Here is a 17,622-nt window from a genome sequence, read left to right as displayed (position 1 = left end):
AAGAGTGTACAATGTCTTGGACTTCTTGTATGTAGCTTTTGCTTTCTTTAGGGGAAATTTCTAATTCTGCATCTTACTGTAGTGTAGTAGTAATCAAACCTTTGCTTATCCTTTCCCCATTCCTTGCTTCTTGTATTACAAATGTCCAGAAAAATGAAAAAAATTATTTACCCAATGACCAGAATACAACCTGTAGGCATTTGATTTTTTTATTTTTTTTTTTAATCCAGAAGCAAGGCATGGAAATAGAAATTCTTTAAATGTATGTGTCTGTGTGTGGGAGATAGTGGTTTTTGTACAAGCACTCACACTCTATAAAGTCTACAATAAAGCTACTACTAAGTATTTCTGTGGATTTGGAATAACTTTATATGACTCAAGCCCAGGGGAAGAGGTCTGTTATGGAGCTTTGTGCAGTGATGGTAGATCATCTCTGAATTCTCTAAGAAGAAATAGAATCCACAGATTATTATTGTGAAGATAATTCAATAAAGAAAACTGTGGTGTAAGGTACTGTAATGTCAATAACATCATATGAGGAGGGGAAATACATTTTGTGACAAACTATTAATTTAATTTTGGAAATGCCATCCAAGGAAGTTTTTAGTTATTTTCTTGAGTACAAAATACACCTTTTTATTTTGTAAATGAATATGTTACCAGAAAAGTTCTTTGTATTCTTTCTTTTGAAATACACATCCTAGAGCAAGAAACCAATAATTCTAGAAGTTTGGATAAAGTATCTCGACGAGCCATGCTTGCTGTTGTTGATTACTTAAGAAGACAAAAGAGGTGAATTATACCTTTCCAAAATGTTGCTTTAATTTAATTATGACCATTCTAAGATCTGTTGATGCTTTAGATTAAGGAAGGAGGATGTGGTAGAGAACATGTCAGTTAAAATAATGAAGACATAGTAGTGACCTTGCATTTGTTACAGAAGTGATATGATCAGCCTTAAAAGGTTTTAACTATGCTGAAAGAGTTTTCCAAAAACTTTTTGTCTGATAAAATTTCTGTTACGGGTTTTGGGGTAACCAAGATGAAATTAGCCTTTGGAAGGCTTTTTAGTTAGATTGGATTTATTTTGGTTAACAGTAGAGAGAAGGTCTGTTACAGCAATATTAAAGACTTTATTTAATCAGATCTGTTTCAGGTACAGTTTTTGATGACAGCTTCTGGCTAGATCTGAATTACCTGGAGGTTGCTATAGCAGCACAGTCTTGTGCTGCTCATTTCACAGCCTTGCTTTATGCAGAAATCTACGCAGACAAGATAAATAGAGACAAACAGCAAAAAAGGTACAAGGCCTGAGAAATGCAGTTTCTTGACATTTCTGCTACAATGGATCCCAGAAGTGTTTTGTTACTTAAAAAGTTAATGAAACTTTAAAGGCATTCCTTAAGTGGATGTATTGACCTGGAAAATATTTCTACCAGTCCTTGAATGTGATCCCAACCTTGCTAGTTGGTTAGCTATGACACACTCAAAACAGAGTTATTTGACTTTTAACCAGAAAGTTAATTAGTGGTGTATGTGCTGGAGAAACTTCAGTGAAGCTAATGCATCTGAATACTGAACTGTTTTGAATCTCACTTTCTAAATTGAACAGTTTTCAGATTCTGTTCTCATAATTAATAGTGTGCTAGTGGTTGAATTATGGCCAGAAGTAAATAAAGGGGGCAAAGAAACAACAGAATGGTGACCAGAATTGTGTGAGTAGAGCTGAATGATCCTCACAGGAGTTTTTCTCTATGATGAACAATTATCTTTGTCTTCTGATCTAGTAAGATCAAAATATAGAATGACTTTACTAGCTTCGTTTTGGCAACAAATAACTCTAAGGCAGTGAATGTATAACAAAAGTATGATTGTATGCATATACGTTATGTAGTGGCTTTTATTCTTTCCCAGAAGAGAGCATTCTTGCTTCAGGCTATCACAAAAGCAATTTAGTTTAAGAAAAGATTTAGACTTTGCAAGGTGTTTTGTTTTGTTTTGTTTTCTTTGAAAAAACACTTTGATGTTGAAATCCCTTGGTGTTGATATTCTCAGTTCAGCCAATTGCTTTGTCATTCTTGTGGAGAGCCATTTTGAATAACCCCGGGATATGACAGGCCTGGTCTTGCATTTGGTGTCTGTGCCCCTTACTTCTTAAGTGTTGTTTTAGAATTTCTTCAGTTCTTTGTTTGAAATTTTATTTAACTTTACTGGTTGAAACATTTCTTTTAGGTCATCTTTTAAAGCAGCTAAAAGTTTGACATTTGAAGAAGAAAGTCAAAAAACAACTATTACTATTTTGAACGAAAAAATTAAAGAAGAAACTGGCATAAGTTTACAGGTACGTGTGTGCTTCAAAATCTGAAAGCAAACTTTTTCATATAATTACAGTTAACAGCAGGTTTCATCTGAGCTGAAGGCAGATCTAGTTGAATTTCAAAAACTATATTTGAAAGTTCTCCTCATGCTCTTAGTTCAGAGTGAATTCACTGGCCTTGTTGGACAAGTTGAATTGAGTATTTGTTCACCTGAAACGCTGATTAACTGGCAAATTTTAAATCACAGCAAAGCAGACTTTGTTCCCTGAAGGAACTGGCATCGTTGTCATCAGACAAGTATTTTTCAGTTTGTTTTGTCAGAGAGATATGTTCATTAAAAATCAGCAAATGGTGTAGCAAGTCATGATAATCAAAATCAAAATAGTGTTATCTCCTATTTGTTACATAAAATCTGATTTGGTAGCCTTGTCTAAGTTACTTCATAGTTCATTATTCCAGAACTGTGCTTGTGTATCTTTAAAATGCATTGCTTAGCCGGTATGTCTGATGCTCATTCAGTACAACTGCCTTTTGTTTTTCAACCAGCCCACCTAAGGCCCAGTGCTGTATTTTAATAACTTGGCAGAGAAGTTAGGTGATCCTGAAGAGTTTTGCTAGACTAGAAAACTTTTCTTCTGGTGATGATAGCAGGCTCAGATACTGCATAAAGGAAGGTTAAGCAATGATAACAACATGTTATATGGAAGGACCTCTATTTATAAACTTACATGAGATGTATAAAACTCCCTTGAACTGGTTCCAAAAAATGTAATTCTTCGTTTTATGGTGCACGTTCTAGGACCTTCTGATGGACGTATATAGAAGCATTGGGGAACCTGACAGTCTCTATGGCTGTGGTGGAGGAAGAATGTTACAGCCATTAGCACGGTATAATTTATTAATGTTCTTATGTTCTTTAAAGTCATTGCTATTAATTATTAGTAAGGAACTTAAATTGAAAACCTCTTGTTGACTTACAACAGGATAAGAACGTATGAGCATGAAGCAGTATGGGAGAAAGCCCTTGTAACGTATGACCTGGAGGCAAGCCTCTCTCCATCTGCTCGCCAGGCAGGAATCATAGAGGTAATTTTATTTTATAACAGGAAATGAATGTAGGAATTGATAACCATCATACTGAGAGTCATTTTCAGTAAATGCAAAATTGTTTTAGTACTAAAAGAGATCTCTTTGATCAAGTCCAGCCCACTGCCATAGGCATCCAAACTGTATAAGACAACTCAGTATTTGTTCTGAAAATATTAAGGCTTCTTGTTCTCTTGCCACTCACCCATAATCCCTGTCTTGGGTAATGAATTTTGTGAAATATTTCAAAAAGAAATATATTTAATTTTATACAGAATTTAGCAAGATCCTAAAGTGACAGGATATAAAAAGTAATGTGGTTCATTGGTTTTGACATCTCATTCTTTAAATCTCTCCATTATGCAAACAATCTTTGCAAACAATCTTACTGAAACTGTGGTGTTTCTGATGAAATAAATAGAGCTGATGTTATCTTATTTTGATCTCTTAAAAATGCATTACTTTTTTAGCCTAAAAATGTTCACACCAGTTCTGTAATAACATAGCACAGCTATATCTGTTTCCCCTCATTTAGTTTTCCTATGGTACTTTTCTTTACCTACCCTAAATTATTTAGTATCATTGTTAATATTCCATTGTGTTTCTCCTTCATAATGGCTGAACACATAACCTCAATAAGTGGTCAATTTATAAAAATCATTATGGTCTTCAAAAAGACAGCAGTTTAGGAGTTGCAGGAAACTTTTTCAAATCCCCACCAGGAAAACCAGTTCATTAAGAAGTAAAACAAGTTTGACTTACTACCCAGGAATGATGGAATGGAGAAAGCACAGAATCACAGAATATTAGAAGTTGGAAGGGACCTTGAAAGATCATCCAGTCCAACCCCTCTGCCAGAGCAGGATCGCCTAGACTAGATCACACAGGAACGTGTCCAGGCAGGTTTTGAATGTCTCCAGAGAAGGAGACTTCACAAACTCTCTGGGCAGCCTGGTCCAGTGCTCTGTCACCCTCACAGTAAAAAAGTCTTTTTCCTTATGTTCAGGTTGAACCTCCTATGCTCCAGCTTGCACCCATTGTCCCTTGTCCTGTCATTGGCTGTCACTGAGAAGAGCCTGGCTTCATCCTCCTGGATGGAACATATAGTGCATTCAAAATACAACATGGAAATTTATTTCAAAGATTGCCAGTCACAGTAGTAATGACACCGCTTTTTTGGGGTTGCAGGTATCAATACTGTGATTAGTAGTCTTACTGGAATATTGTCATCTTACATCATCGAATCTTAGAATGGTTTGGGTTGGAAGGGTCCTTAAAGCTCACCCAGTCCAACCCCTGCCATGGGCAGGGACACCTCCCACCAGCCCAGGCTGCTCAAAGCCCCATCCAACCTGGCCTTGAACCCTGCCAGGGAGGGGGCATCCACAGCTTCCCTGGGCAACCTGTGCCAGTGTCTCACCACCCTCACAATGAAGAATTTCTTCCTAACATCTACTCTAAATCTACCCTCTTCCATTTAAAAGCCATTCCCCCTCATCCTATCACTAGCTGCCCTTGTAGCTTGTCCCTCCCCAGCTTTTCTGTAGGCCCCCTTCAGAAACGGGAAGGCCGCAATAAAGCCCCCCCACAGCCTTCTCTTCTCCAGGCTGAACAACCCGAACTCTCTCAGCTGGTCCTCGTAGGGGAGGTGCTCCAGCACTCTCATCATCTTCATGGACCTCCTCTGGACCCGATCCAGCAGCTCCGTGTCTTTCTTTGTTTGGGCACCCCAGAACTGGACGCAGTACTCCAGGAGTTGTCTCAGGAGAGCAGAGTAGAGGGGCAGAATGACCTCCCTCGATCTGCTGGCCATGCTTCTTTTGATGCAGCCCAGGATATATTTGGCCTTATGGGCTGCAGGTGCACACTGCTGGCTTATGTTGGAGTTTTTTTCATCAGCCAGCACCCCCAGGTCCTTTTCCCTCAGGACTTCTCTCAAGCCATTTTCCACCCAGCCTGTGTTTGTGCTTGGGGTTGCCCTCAACCCAGGTGCAGGACCTTGAGTTTAGAAATACTAATGATTCTGCCTTACCCACAAAGTTTTCTTTGTTCCCAAAGGTAAAACAAATCCTTTTAAAAAACCAGTTCAATTTATTAAATGAGCAAAACTAACTTTCAGTAATTTTGTTAATTCCAGTCTTTGCAGAATTTTGGGCTTTGCCACACACTTTCCATGTATTTAAAAGGACTGGAACATGAAAACACCGAGTGGTGTGCGGAACTACAGGAAATTCGCTACCAAGCAGCATGGAGAAATATGCAGTGGGGTCACATCTCTTCTGTCAAGTAAACCAACTTATTTTTTGCTAGTTTTTTAAGTTAAAAGCAGTGGTTTCAGTTCCAAGCAAAAAGACAACATTTGAATATAATTTCTGTCAAGCAGGTCACCTTATTTTTATTAATCATTGAATTGCAAAGCAGTCTTTTTTCACTTAGACCTGTCTGGTTTGTATGCAGATCGCTTTTTATTATCCTGGGTTGTTCACTGTTGGTTCTTCTTTTTGATTGTTCGTAACTATAAGCTGAACTTTTCCATTTGTCACTCCGATAGTAGATGTGTCAAGTATGTATGAGGGATAGATAGTTTTTACTGTTTAATTTGTAAGAAAATGGGGAAAATATGACTTGGTAAGCTACAGGAGGTTATCAAGATCTGGATGAGCAAACACCAGTGTTGATTCGCGGCTGTTCCCTCATAAGGAGCAATCTCCTCCCGTGTGTGACGTTGGATGCCTGGCATTAGTTACTTCGTATGACCTGCCAGGCTGTAGCGTGAACTCTGTTCCTTCCTAGTACAGCTACATCATTGCACATTTTAGGAGGAATGCAGAATAGATGCACTACATTTTGTCAGAGGCAGAAGTTACATGATGGGGTCTTCAGTAACTCCTTCTAAATTAACTTCTAATAATCGGGAGAATGGAAGAGTTTTCTGCTAAGGACCTTACAGAGAGGTGGGTCTGGGGAAGGTGCTTTTGGTGTGTATTCTCTTCTCCTGCACTGTCTTAAGATCAGAATTTCACAGACATATCCTGTTGAAGGGCATATGTCATGTCACAGTCAGAGCAAACTTCACATTGGTGGGGTCTCTTTGTGGGTTAGGGTCTGTTTGCCTCTTAGGCAAACAGAATATTCAGCTTTAATAAATGAGCAGAAAAACAACATGTAAGATGAAAAGAGAGACTGAGATGGCAGGAAAGAGGAGAGTCAAGGAGGAGAAGAAAGAAAAGTGAAAAGGGCAAAGAAGAGAGAACTAAATGGAACAGTGCCTTTTTTCAGCCTACTGATTTTCTCTGTTCTTTTTAAATATATTGCTGAAGTTAAATGTAAAAAATGGTTGATACTGAACTGAAGATATGATTAATTTTTTATTGTGCAGTTGGTTTTGTGTTGTAGTTTTGATACTAAATACTAAATGAATTTAAAATTTAAAGGGTTGCATTATTATTTTTTATCATACGAAACAAAAATCCATCAAGCTGCAGAAAATACACCACTAAAAATATTTGTCATAAACATAAAATTGACTGCATTGTAGAGAGAGACAATTTTCCTTTTATGTTACTTGTGTTTTATTTTTAAGAGATGAGGCAGGAAGACCAGGGTACCATGAATCATTGTACGATGCTCTTCAGTCTTTACGAGATCAGGAATTCTCTGCTTTCTGTGACAGTCTTAAAGATGCAAGGTAACTGTATGCAAATATTCTGCTGGTAGAGCAAGACAGAGTGCGTGTGTTCGTAGTCACGATTTATGTATAAAAGAATCTTATGGGGGTTTTGGGGCTTAAACAAAGACTTATACATAGCATAAAATTAATACTTCTGGACTACAACTTCATTTCAGTTTTTTAACTTAATTTTGTCTTTTGTGCATATACAATTTCTGTGCTAATTGAAGATAGGTTTCCTGTAGTATACCAAAAATATTTACTATTTCTCTGTTCCATTCACAGAGTAAATGAAGTAGAAGAGCTCTGCAAAGGCAGTCTTGAGTCTGTTTATTCGTTGTATCCAACTCTTTGCAGACTACAGCTAGTTGGAGAGTTGGAAAATATAGGTCGGCTATTCTCCAGGTATTTTTTAAGATTGTTTCATACTCCTTTCTCAGTTTTTAGGATTTTTGGTAAACACATCTAGCACAAGAATAAAATTACCTCAACAGATTTTATTCATTAACATCTCAAACTTCACCTTAAAAATGATACAGATTTTAGCGTTACTATGTGAAGACAAATCTACATTCTCTTTATTTCCAGACTGGATTTATTTGAGGTCTAGTTTTAATTATTTGATATTATGCCAATATTTTATTTTAAATAATTGTTTTCTTTCCTTTGTTTTGAGTTTACTCCAAGGCTGCAGTCTATCTCCTAGCCTTTGGTTTACCAACGTAACTAAGTAACTTCCTTCTCTAGTTCCCTTTCTAAAAACGTTGTCCATTTTCCTTAATGATCCCCACAGATCTAATGAAAGTTGTTTCAGTTCAAATAACTTTCTTCACGGACCACTATTACCAGCAGTGTTCTACCTGAATTCTTAACATTGCTTTTTAATTACAGGTCTGTTACCACTCAGCAACTGAGTGATACTTATTTGAAATGGCAGAGACAGTCCCAGCTTCTCAAGGACAGTGACTTCCGTTTCCAGGAACCTATCATGGCTCTGCGCACTGTGATTTTGGAGATCTTGCTTGAAAAGGAGGTTGAAAATCCCAAAAGAGAATGTATCAAAGACATCTTGACCAAACATCTAGTGGAGCTCTCTAGATTGGCAAGAACTGCTAAAAATACACAGGTAACACATTCCAGGGAAGATCAGTGATGAATGTTAAGTTTTTTAGTTTACGAAAGAACTTCATTTTTTAACAGCACTAAAGATTAACTGTATTCTAGGCTTATTCAATGAATGAATTAGTTGGAGACTTAAACTACATAGAACTTATTCATAAATGGTATTTATGGGCATGTTTTCTAAATTTTGTTCGTAGCTGCAAGCTACTCTGAGGTAGATAACCAACAAATAAAGTTTTTAGTAAAAAGTGCGCTTACAGCTCTGTGACTTTATTTTGGTACAGTTTTCTATATCTAGCTTTCACATGCACCATACTGTTGTAGTGTTCCAGAGTAAAGCTGCAGAAAGAACTCAGTTACATCTGTATATTTAATGTTGTCTTCAAGGTTTTTTACTCTCAAAGCATCATTGCACCGTGGTAAATCTCTCTCTGTGAATGACTTAGTGAGACTTGCAATACCAGTGGTTTCTGCAGCTGTTAATGTGTTTAAGGTCCAGAGTCAGCCTTAGCTTGTTCAAAGTAGTGCATCTGGAGTCGTAACTCAACAAGAATTTATAGAGCAACAATATCCTCCAAGAGCCTCTGCAGAAAATGATCCCAGCTAAACATATAACCTGGAAAGATGTTTAACACTTCATGTAATTGAGACTACATTAAACTTTGATTCCAATAACGTTCTAAATCTTTTGGTGGATAATGATGAAATTAGGAGAACAGCAGTCTTTGATTTCATAAATTTGTAAGGTTTAATCAGTCCCTCTGAAATTGTTTTGGAAAATTACTATTTCAGAATTTTTTTATTTCATGCCTGCCCAGCCACTAGCACTGTGGTAATAAGTGTCCTGTAAGAGTGTCAATAGAAATGAATTTTTGCTTCATTTTGATTTTTAGTTACAGATGATTAATTGGGGATTATATAATTTAGGAGGATTAGAAGGTTCTTTGAAGAATTGAGCAAGTGTGTTTCTGAAAACACTGTCATTTCAGGCTTTTCATGTGCAATCTTTGGGGCATACTTCTGGGCCTTACCAGTCCTTCCAGCCTTGGGATGATAACCCTTTCCTTTGGCACACCAGTAGGTGACAACTCTAAATGTCTGGATGTAGGAAAGTTACAGAGGAGGCACTCTTTGCAACCAGTGGCATTTCTTCCTCTTTGGTGCCACTACCGTCCATCAGGAGAAGGAACAGAATATAGGTTATATTCTGTTATAGGAGATATAGATATAGATATAGATATAGATCAGGCTGGCCACTAACTGAAGTACCCAAGCTTAGATTTACAGTCAGTCTTACATTGTAATTGTTTACCATGCTATTTAAAAGTTTGATTGATTTGGTTATCACTTGGATAACTTGTGGAAATACACGTTAGTCTCCATCTTCTAACATTGTTCAAAAGATAGTTTGCTCTTTGTGCTATTGTAGTGATATTACTAGATAATGAGGATGTTACTTCACCAGTGATACAAGTGAAGAGGTAGGCATAGAAAAGCCAGTGCGGATGACACCAAGCTGGGTGGTGCAGTTGACACACTGGAAGGAAGGGATGCCATCCAGAGGGACCTGGACAGGCTGGAGAGGTGGGCCCATGCCAACCTCATGAGGTTCAACAAGGCCAAGTGCAAGGTCCTGCACGTGGGTAGAGGCAATCCCAAGCACAAACACAGGCTGGGTGGAAAATGGCTCAAGAGCAGTCCCAAGGAGAAGGACTTGGGGATGTCGGTCGATGGAAAACTCAACATGAGCCAGCAGTGTGCACTTGCAGCCCAGAAGGCCAACCACATCCCGGGCTGCATCAAAAGAAGTGTGGCCAGCAGGGTGAGGGAGGTGATTCTGCCCCTCTGCTCTGCTCTCCTGAGACCCCACCTGCAGTGCTACATCCAGCTCTGGAGACCTCAACACAAAAAGGACATTGAGCTGTTGGAGCGGGTCCAGAGGAGGGCCATGAAGATGATCTGAGGGCTGGAGTACCTCCCCTACAAGGACCGACTGAGAGAGTTGGGGCTGTTCAGCCTAGAGAAGAGAAGGCTCCGGGGAGACTTTATTGCAGCCTTCCAGTTCCTGAAGGGGCCCTACAGGAAAGCTGTGGAGGGACTTTTTGCAAGGGCAGGTAGCGACAGGACGAGGGGGAATGGCTTTTAAAATGGAAGAGGGGAGATTTAGAGTAGATGTTAGGAAGAAATTCTCCACTGTGAGGGTGGTGAGACACTGGCACAGGTTGCCTAGGGAAGCTGTGGATGCCCCCTCCCTGGCAGTGTTCAAGGCCAGGTTGGATGGGGCTTTGAGCAGCCTGGGCTGGTGGGAGGTGTCCCTGCCCATGGCAGGGGTTGGACTGGGGGAGCTTTAAGGGCCCTTCCAACCCAAACCATGCTGTGATTCTGAAAGAATTAATATATGATGGTGCCATTTTTCTTACTATTTTTCTGAGGTCTCTTACGATGTAATAATAATCACTAAACTAAAATTATAAATACATTATTTCAGTAGATACTGATTGTAGAGTTTCTATACTTGGTAACTTCAAGAAATTTAAAAAGTTAAACATTGTGAAGTTTGATTCCATAGTCTATTTTTGTTGCAAATTAGAATTTTTTGCAAGTATATAGAAAAATAATTTTACCTCTTTGCTGCAAATTAACTCTTAGCATTCAATAGGCAGAATATGCTGCATAAGTAAAGCAGATGAAGATGGAGTTTAAAAACAAAACTTGCTGTGAGATACATGAATCTGACTAAAAGAATTGTTTATAATATTTTTTCAATTTCAGCTTCCAGAAAGAGCAATGTTTCAGATCAAACAGTACAATCCAACGGGATATGGACTTTCTGAATGGCAACTAGAAGAAGCTCAGGTTTTCTGGGCTAAAAAGGAAGAGAGTCTTGCACTGAATATTCTTAAGGAGATGATAAAAAAATTAGATGCAGATTGGTTTCAGGTATGTGATATATAATGTATAAACTTATGGGAATTAAATTAGTTAAGATCCTATTTCTACTTTCTGAAGTTTTCCCTTGGAATAAAGTTAAAAGACTATCTGCAATATTACTAAATCTGTTTTGTACTCTCAAAATGTCTGAAAGCAAAAAAATCTGTATTAGCAAATCTTACCAGGAGATTTCAAAGTAAGTCTGTAAGAGTGGTAAATGTTAGAATTCATTATTCATTATTTTGCCTCCAGTGCCACCACTTTGAAATATATAGCTTTTTAAAATCAAAGATGATTTCCTTTGATAAAAAATTAACTTGTTTTAAATAAAGCTGTTAGATAGAGGTGAATCCTCTTGTTCTGTGCCAGTAGTTAAAGGGCCAGGCAGGGTTGTTTAAGTGTATTATGTTGGGAACTAAAGTAGCATATGTATTTTGTACAAGAGGAATAATAATAAGGATTTTATCTGTGGTCCTTACTGTGTAAAAAAGGACTAATACAGGGAGACACTAACAAATTTTGTGCTAAGGAAGAATACCTCTGTTGCAGGCATTTCTCTGATGTCTGTAGGGAATCTTTGTGCAAAGGTGGGAGTATGAGTTGGGGCTTCTGTTTCAGTGGGAATGAAGCTGTACCAGTACAGAAATTCCAGGCAAGTTTTGGGGTGATAAATATTCACTACTGGACTTCAGGTTTCTTTGTCATATACATGACTTGGGGTGCCATTTCACATCTTTGAATCCTCCCCCATTCACAAGCACCCTGGGCTGTTAGTTTTATGTTTTACTTCTGAAAATGGAATCTTGCCTCGAACAGGGAAATGGTTTTTTTTTTTCATCAAACTTGATTTCAGCAAGTGCCTCTGAATCTTAGTTCTCTTGCATCTTTTTATAAGCTTTCTGAAAAATCATGTTTCTGAAAAATCTTCTCAGAGCACTTTTAACCAGGTTTCCGTGTCGAGGTCTGTCTGAAAAATATAATAATCATGCATGATTATTGCAATTCATGAATATTTCCTACAGAGTGTACTGTGGGACTTTACATTAAATGGGGATGTTAGAAATAACAATTTTGGAAACATGCTGTGAGTTTATTTAATTTTTCTTATTGTTTTGTTCTGTTTTTCATTTTTCAAACTGTCAGGCATTTAAAAATATATGCTCTCCTTTAGTCTAACACAGAATGTGATTTAAGATTGTTGACTACTGTAGGTGTGAATGGTAAATGCATTATGTGTACTAGGCCCAAGTGATTAAATTATATTCAGGATTCATAAATTGCCTACCTCATATGTAAAACGTATTTTTATTTGATGCCTTCCTCTTTTTTTCTTTTTTTTTTTCCCCAAAACTTGTTATCTCCAAGGTTGAGAGTAATCCTCATCTGAAATTGATGTATACAGAGTGTCTGAGGCTGTGTGGAACCTGGTTAGCAGAAACTTGCTTGGAAAACCCTACAGTCATCATGCAGAAATACTTAGAAAAGGTGCATCCAGTCTTTAAAATGTGTGGTCTTTGAGATGATGCTGTGCTAAAATATGTTGTTAAGACGTAAAGTAAATTTTACAGTGCAGCTTTTATTTTTCTGATACAAATTTTTTTAAAAATATTATTGTTTTAGGTAGTATCATATAACATTGTAATCTTATAAAATATTCAGAATATGGCTTTATAGAATTCACAATGAAACTTTTGCGTAATATTAGCTTAGAAGTTTGGTGATAACAACTGCTGGTCCTGTTTCCCTTTCTTATTTCAACCTATCCCCATGCTTTTCTTCTCAGGACAGGTCATTCTCTTACCATGTTTTCAGTATGGGGATTGCATTCATAACAGTCTCCTTCCAGGTGCTGAGAGTGTTTCACAGTACAGTATTTTTTTAAACTCTTGGTCAGTAATAGAAACATGTTTATTAATAGTACTCTGCATTTCTTTATTTGGTGCTAATAGTTTTCTCTGTTACTCTCTACATATTTTCTTCATGCTGAAAGTTTGAATCAATTACTTTTACATATAATTTCCTTCTTTTTTGGCACTTCTTAATTGTCTTCTATTTTTTTCTCAACATCTTATGATACAAGGTTGTAAAACTATTGTAAAATATCATGATGCCTTGTTACTCTGAAAGACACATAGCTGTAGGAGATCCCTGTATGATTATTAAAGCTGTTTCATGCAGGATGATGTTTTTGTCTGTTTGCACTGAAACGCTCCTCAAAGATTTCGTTCACTTAGGATAAAAATATTGAGCCTGATAGATTTTATTTTGTATGCATGTGTGTTCCATCAGAAGTAAGATTACATAACCTGTTCAAGTAGATGACTCTGCTGAGCAGGGGAGTTGACAAGATGACCTCCAGAGGTCTGTTTCAACCTCAACTATGCTGTGTTTCTGTGACGGTAGAGTTTAATCAAGTGTTGTGCAGCACTATAAACCTGATTATCAGTCTTACCATTATTATAACTTGCCTTTTAGGCTGTGGAAATTGCTGCAAGCCACAGTGGAGACAGCAGCGATGAGCTGAAGAAAGGAAAGATGAAGGCTTTCCTGTCTTTGGCTCGTTTCTCAGATAATCAGTACCAGCGAATTGAGAATTACATGAAATCCTCTGAGTTTGAAAATAAGCAGGCATTACTGAAGAAGGCCAAGGAGGAGATCGGCCTCATTAGGGAGCGTAAAGTTCAGACAAATAGGTGAGCATTCAAATGGAGAGCTGGTTACTATGGAGCCATCAAAAGCTCCCTCTTCACTAATTATCTGTCCCTCTGGGCAAGTGGTAAAGCATGGGTCACATCTCTACAGCTGAATTTTTCCTTCTCCACAAAACAGAGGCCAAATCTATAGTGCTCGTTGCAAACGGTTTCTGAACTATGCCTGAACATGGTCTAGGAGAGCGCTAGTTAGTGTGGATCACAGCTTAGCCAAGGAGTGTTACAGCAGTTAAACAGCACGGATGGTCATGGGCCAGAATTCACATTTATTCCCTGGATCTGTTTAGTCTGTTTGACGGAGAAAAAGTTACAGCGTAAAAAAATAAATTACTCTGAGGTTCTTCTCCATTACGTTTTTGGTGAAAGACCAGAATTCAGCTTAATAACAGAATTCTTTAAAATGTAGTAAGAACAATTGCAAGTGAACGGAAAAATTTGAACTCCAGCAGTTGGAAAATGAAGTCCTTGCACAATGGTCTTTACTGGATATTCATACTAACACTAGTATTGAAATTAAATCCCAAAAAAGAAAAATTTACTTAGAGTGGTGGGTCTGCGTGGACATATACCAGAACAATAGCTCCCACAGTTTGATTTCTCAGTTGTTTCGTTTAATGTGCTTGTACATACAAAACAAGTGGAAAAAAAGTTAAATTAGTAAGCAAGAGAAGTAGGGACAGCCTGGTTTGTAAGTTCATTAAGAGAGATCTGTTCACACAGGTATATAGTGAAGGTTCAGCGAGAACTGGAACTGGATGAATGTGCCATATCTGCCCTGACTGAGGATCGTAAACGTTTCTTGTGTAAAGCAGTGGAGAACTACATCAGCTGCCTACTAAGTGGAGAAGAACACGATATGTGGATCTTCCGACTCTGCTCCCTGTGGCTTGAAAATTCTGGAGTTGACAGAGTCAATGAAATTATGAAGGTATATGTCTGCTGTTGCTTTTCCTTCTTAGGCTTTGCTATTAAATTATCTGTCTTTCTTTCCTCCTCCTCCTATGTTTCTAGATGAATTGCAGCGCAGTGCAGTATCCTTTCCTATGCATCTCTTTAACTTCTCCCTCAAAACTTGCTTTTTTCAGTCATCATTGCTCCTCAGTTTTTCATCAGAGCTGTGATTCTCAATCCATTTTAATTTAACTTAATTTAGCATTTTCATTTGACATGGCTGTATTATTAAGCATTTCTCATAATCTTTCACTGTTGTCACCTTGATCTTTACATACCTTGGGTACTGCCCATCTTCAACAGCCTATAGTACACAATTCTAGTTTGTTATATTTACTGTTAGGTGAAAGGATGTGCTTTCAGATTGTCTCTATAATGGAGTAACCAGGGACCAGTAAAGTTCTCATTCTCAGGCTGGTTCTGTGATTTCTAGAATTGTGCAGGAAATCTGTTCATTCTTACCTGAATAATCCGTTTATAACACAAATCTGTATCTTAATTCTTTGCTTTGTGTTATAACTAACTTTGAAAAATAGAAAGTGTTCCTTTACTCATATTTTTTAACACACAGTTGTTTCTTGTCTTAAATTAGATTGTATTTTTTTTTATTAGGATTGTCTCTTGCCACAAATAATCTAGAAATTAATACTGAATCAATATATCTAAGCTCTGCTCTAATAGAATAGAAAATAGTATTTTTCTTATGAAGGACTTGTAGCTTTCAGGAGACATGGACCAAGTTGGTGTGATACTCACTGGATTGCCATTGATCACACAGCAATCATTACCCTCGGTTCATAAAAAAGGGAAAAAGAAAAACCAAAATTGCAAGCCCTTACCTGGTATTTTATGATTACCTTTTTTTGGTGTTTAGTACAGCTTTCTAACTGAATTTTTTCTATTACAGAAAAATGCTGAGAAGATCCCTTCATACAAGTTTTTGCCTCTGATGTACCAGCTGGCTGCTCGGATGGGAACCAAGATGATGGGTGGCTTGGGATTTCATGAAGTTCTGAATAATGTAATTCATGCTTCTGCTGTCTAAGGATGCCTTGATTGGCTTAGTGGTGCATACTTCTAAACAATACATATCTTCCTTTGTGCAGTTAATAGCTAAGTGCTAGCTATTAACATTATTAACAATTATTAACAATTAATTATGTAGGTGATAAAGGTGTATTAAAAATGAGCGATGCAAAATCAGTATAGTGGGGGGAAAGGGGGAGAGGACTGGGGATATTTTACCTTGCTGCTTAATTGATTTTCTGCATGTGTAAGGATAGTCTTTTGCAGGTATAGGAATATACTTTTAAGGTATTTTAGTTGTGGAAATACTATCTAGGTATTACTTTTTATTTCTTATTGGGAGTGTTAGAAGTTCAAAAGAATGAATAATGTTAATTGAGTGTATTTTTTTTCTTCTATACCGTTTTCAAAAATGGGATCTTTTTGTTTTTCTTGACAGCTAATGTCTAGAATTTCACTGGATCACCCACATCATTCTTTGTTTGTAGTATTAGCTTTGGCAAACGCTAACAAAGATGAACTCCTCACAAAACCAGATGCAATAAGAAGAAATAAGTTAATTAAAAATGCACCGAAAGAAATCTCCCAGCTTGATGTGGTGACTACAAAAAATTCTCTTCTATTAATCACTTTCAGTCCTTTCATCTTGTTAAAAAATGAAAGAAAGAAAAGTAAAGGGGTATTATAGTGTAAAGCTCATCAGCTGACTTGTGAAGAAAGAGTAGGAAGAAAAAAGTACTTTTAATAATAAAAACCCCCTCCTTTCATGTATGCATTGTTAATTATTATTGAAAGAAGTCATTATGGGGTTGAATAAAACATGGTTAACATTTCCTGCAGCAAACAGCCCCAATTACTGCAAAGAGTTTTGCGATAAATGTCCTTGACGTGTGTATTCTGTGAAAGGCATTTTAGATGCAGCAAAGACTTGAGTGGGTTTATTGTTAGAAGTACATCTTGAATTGAGTATTTTTTCAGCTTTGATTGTTAACAGCTCTTCTAAGTACTTAGCCTTGTGCAGGATATCTTTTGTTCCTTTATATGAGCTTTCTATGTTAAAAGCAGTGATGAAGGTAATGCTGAACTGTGCCTTCATGTTACAGTTGTTGCTTATTTTTTGTTTGGTTGATTTTTTGTCTTTGGAATCATCTCATATCTACATTAATGCCCCTTTTTTCCCCTATTTCCCCTTTTTTTTTGCCTTTATCTCAGATTTGTAGTTCTTTTGTGGTCCTACCCTGAGGAGTAGGAAGGATTATGCTGAACTTACCTAAGTCCCTCAGAGTTGGGCACAGAAGGGACACATTGTCGGATTCTTGCTTTTGGTGTAGTTTTCTTGCAAAGTTGCTTTTCTGAGGAATTTTTATGGGTTTTTTGCACTTAGACTGGACAGATTTGCTCCCTCTCCATCCCCAATACTATTTAACTTTACTCATTATCTCAGATGAGACAACACAGATCTTTTCTCCAAATCATTTCTGTTCATATCACAAGAGCTGTCCATTATTGCACTTGTCTCAGTTGTACTTATTAGGCTACATGTTATGATGCATCTTTAATCTTACAAGGTGTAGTTTGCAAGATCTGGTATTTGTATTCTGCTTGGGTTTTTTAGGACCGAATGGAGGCTGCTAGGAATATAATCAATGTCGTAAGAAAAAGGAGAGCTCGTCTCGTTAGAGACGTTGAAGCACTCTGCGATGCTTACATCACTTTAGCAAATGTAGATGCTACTCCATGGAAGTCGCAAAGAAGTAAGTCTTGGAAATTTTTGGTTTGTAATAGTGAAGATATATATAGATATATA

General features: G+C 37.4%; 1 protein-coding gene across 1 annotated transcript in view; it reads left to right on the top strand.

Annotated features, from left to right (window-relative positions):
- LOC104539733 (serine-protein kinase ATM-like) overlaps nt 1–17,569 on the top strand; it is a gene marked incomplete at both ends in the record, with an annotated part of 25,743 nt that extends 8,174 nt beyond the window's left edge. Inside the window, 16 exons of the mRNA XM_010183332.1 lie at nt 705–792; nt 1,146–1,301; nt 2,233–2,341; nt 3,118–3,206; nt 3,302–3,404; nt 5,542–5,690; nt 6,988–7,092; nt 7,360–7,479; nt 7,966–8,200; nt 10,969–11,136; nt 12,493–12,612; nt 13,603–13,820; nt 14,559–14,766; nt 15,697–15,810; nt 16,255–16,413; nt 17,431–17,569. Of these exons, the coding sequence (XP_010181634.1) occupies nt 705–792; nt 1,146–1,301; nt 2,233–2,341; nt 3,118–3,206; nt 3,302–3,404; nt 5,542–5,690; nt 6,988–7,092; nt 7,360–7,479; nt 7,966–8,200; nt 10,969–11,136; nt 12,493–12,612; nt 13,603–13,820; nt 14,559–14,766; nt 15,697–15,810; nt 16,255–16,413; nt 17,431–17,569 (2,280 nt within the window). The remainder of the gene's footprint in view (nt 1–704; nt 793–1,145; nt 1,302–2,232; nt 2,342–3,117; nt 3,207–3,301; nt 3,405–5,541; nt 5,691–6,987; nt 7,093–7,359; nt 7,480–7,965; nt 8,201–10,968; nt 11,137–12,492; nt 12,613–13,602; nt 13,821–14,558; nt 14,767–15,696; nt 15,811–16,254; nt 16,414–17,430) is intronic.
- Between the last annotated feature and the right edge of the window lie 53 nt (nt 17,570–17,622).

Source organism: Mesitornis unicolor, unplaced genomic scaffold (assembly GCF_000695765.1).
Source record: "Mesitornis unicolor isolate BGI_N332 unplaced genomic scaffold, ASM69576v1 scaffold24354, whole genome shotgun sequence".
NCBI lineage: Eukaryota > Metazoa > Chordata > Aves > Mesitornithiformes > Mesitornithidae > Mesitornis > Mesitornis unicolor.
Note: the sequence above shows the minus strand (reverse complement) of the source record. Positions and strands in the feature narration are given on the sequence as shown.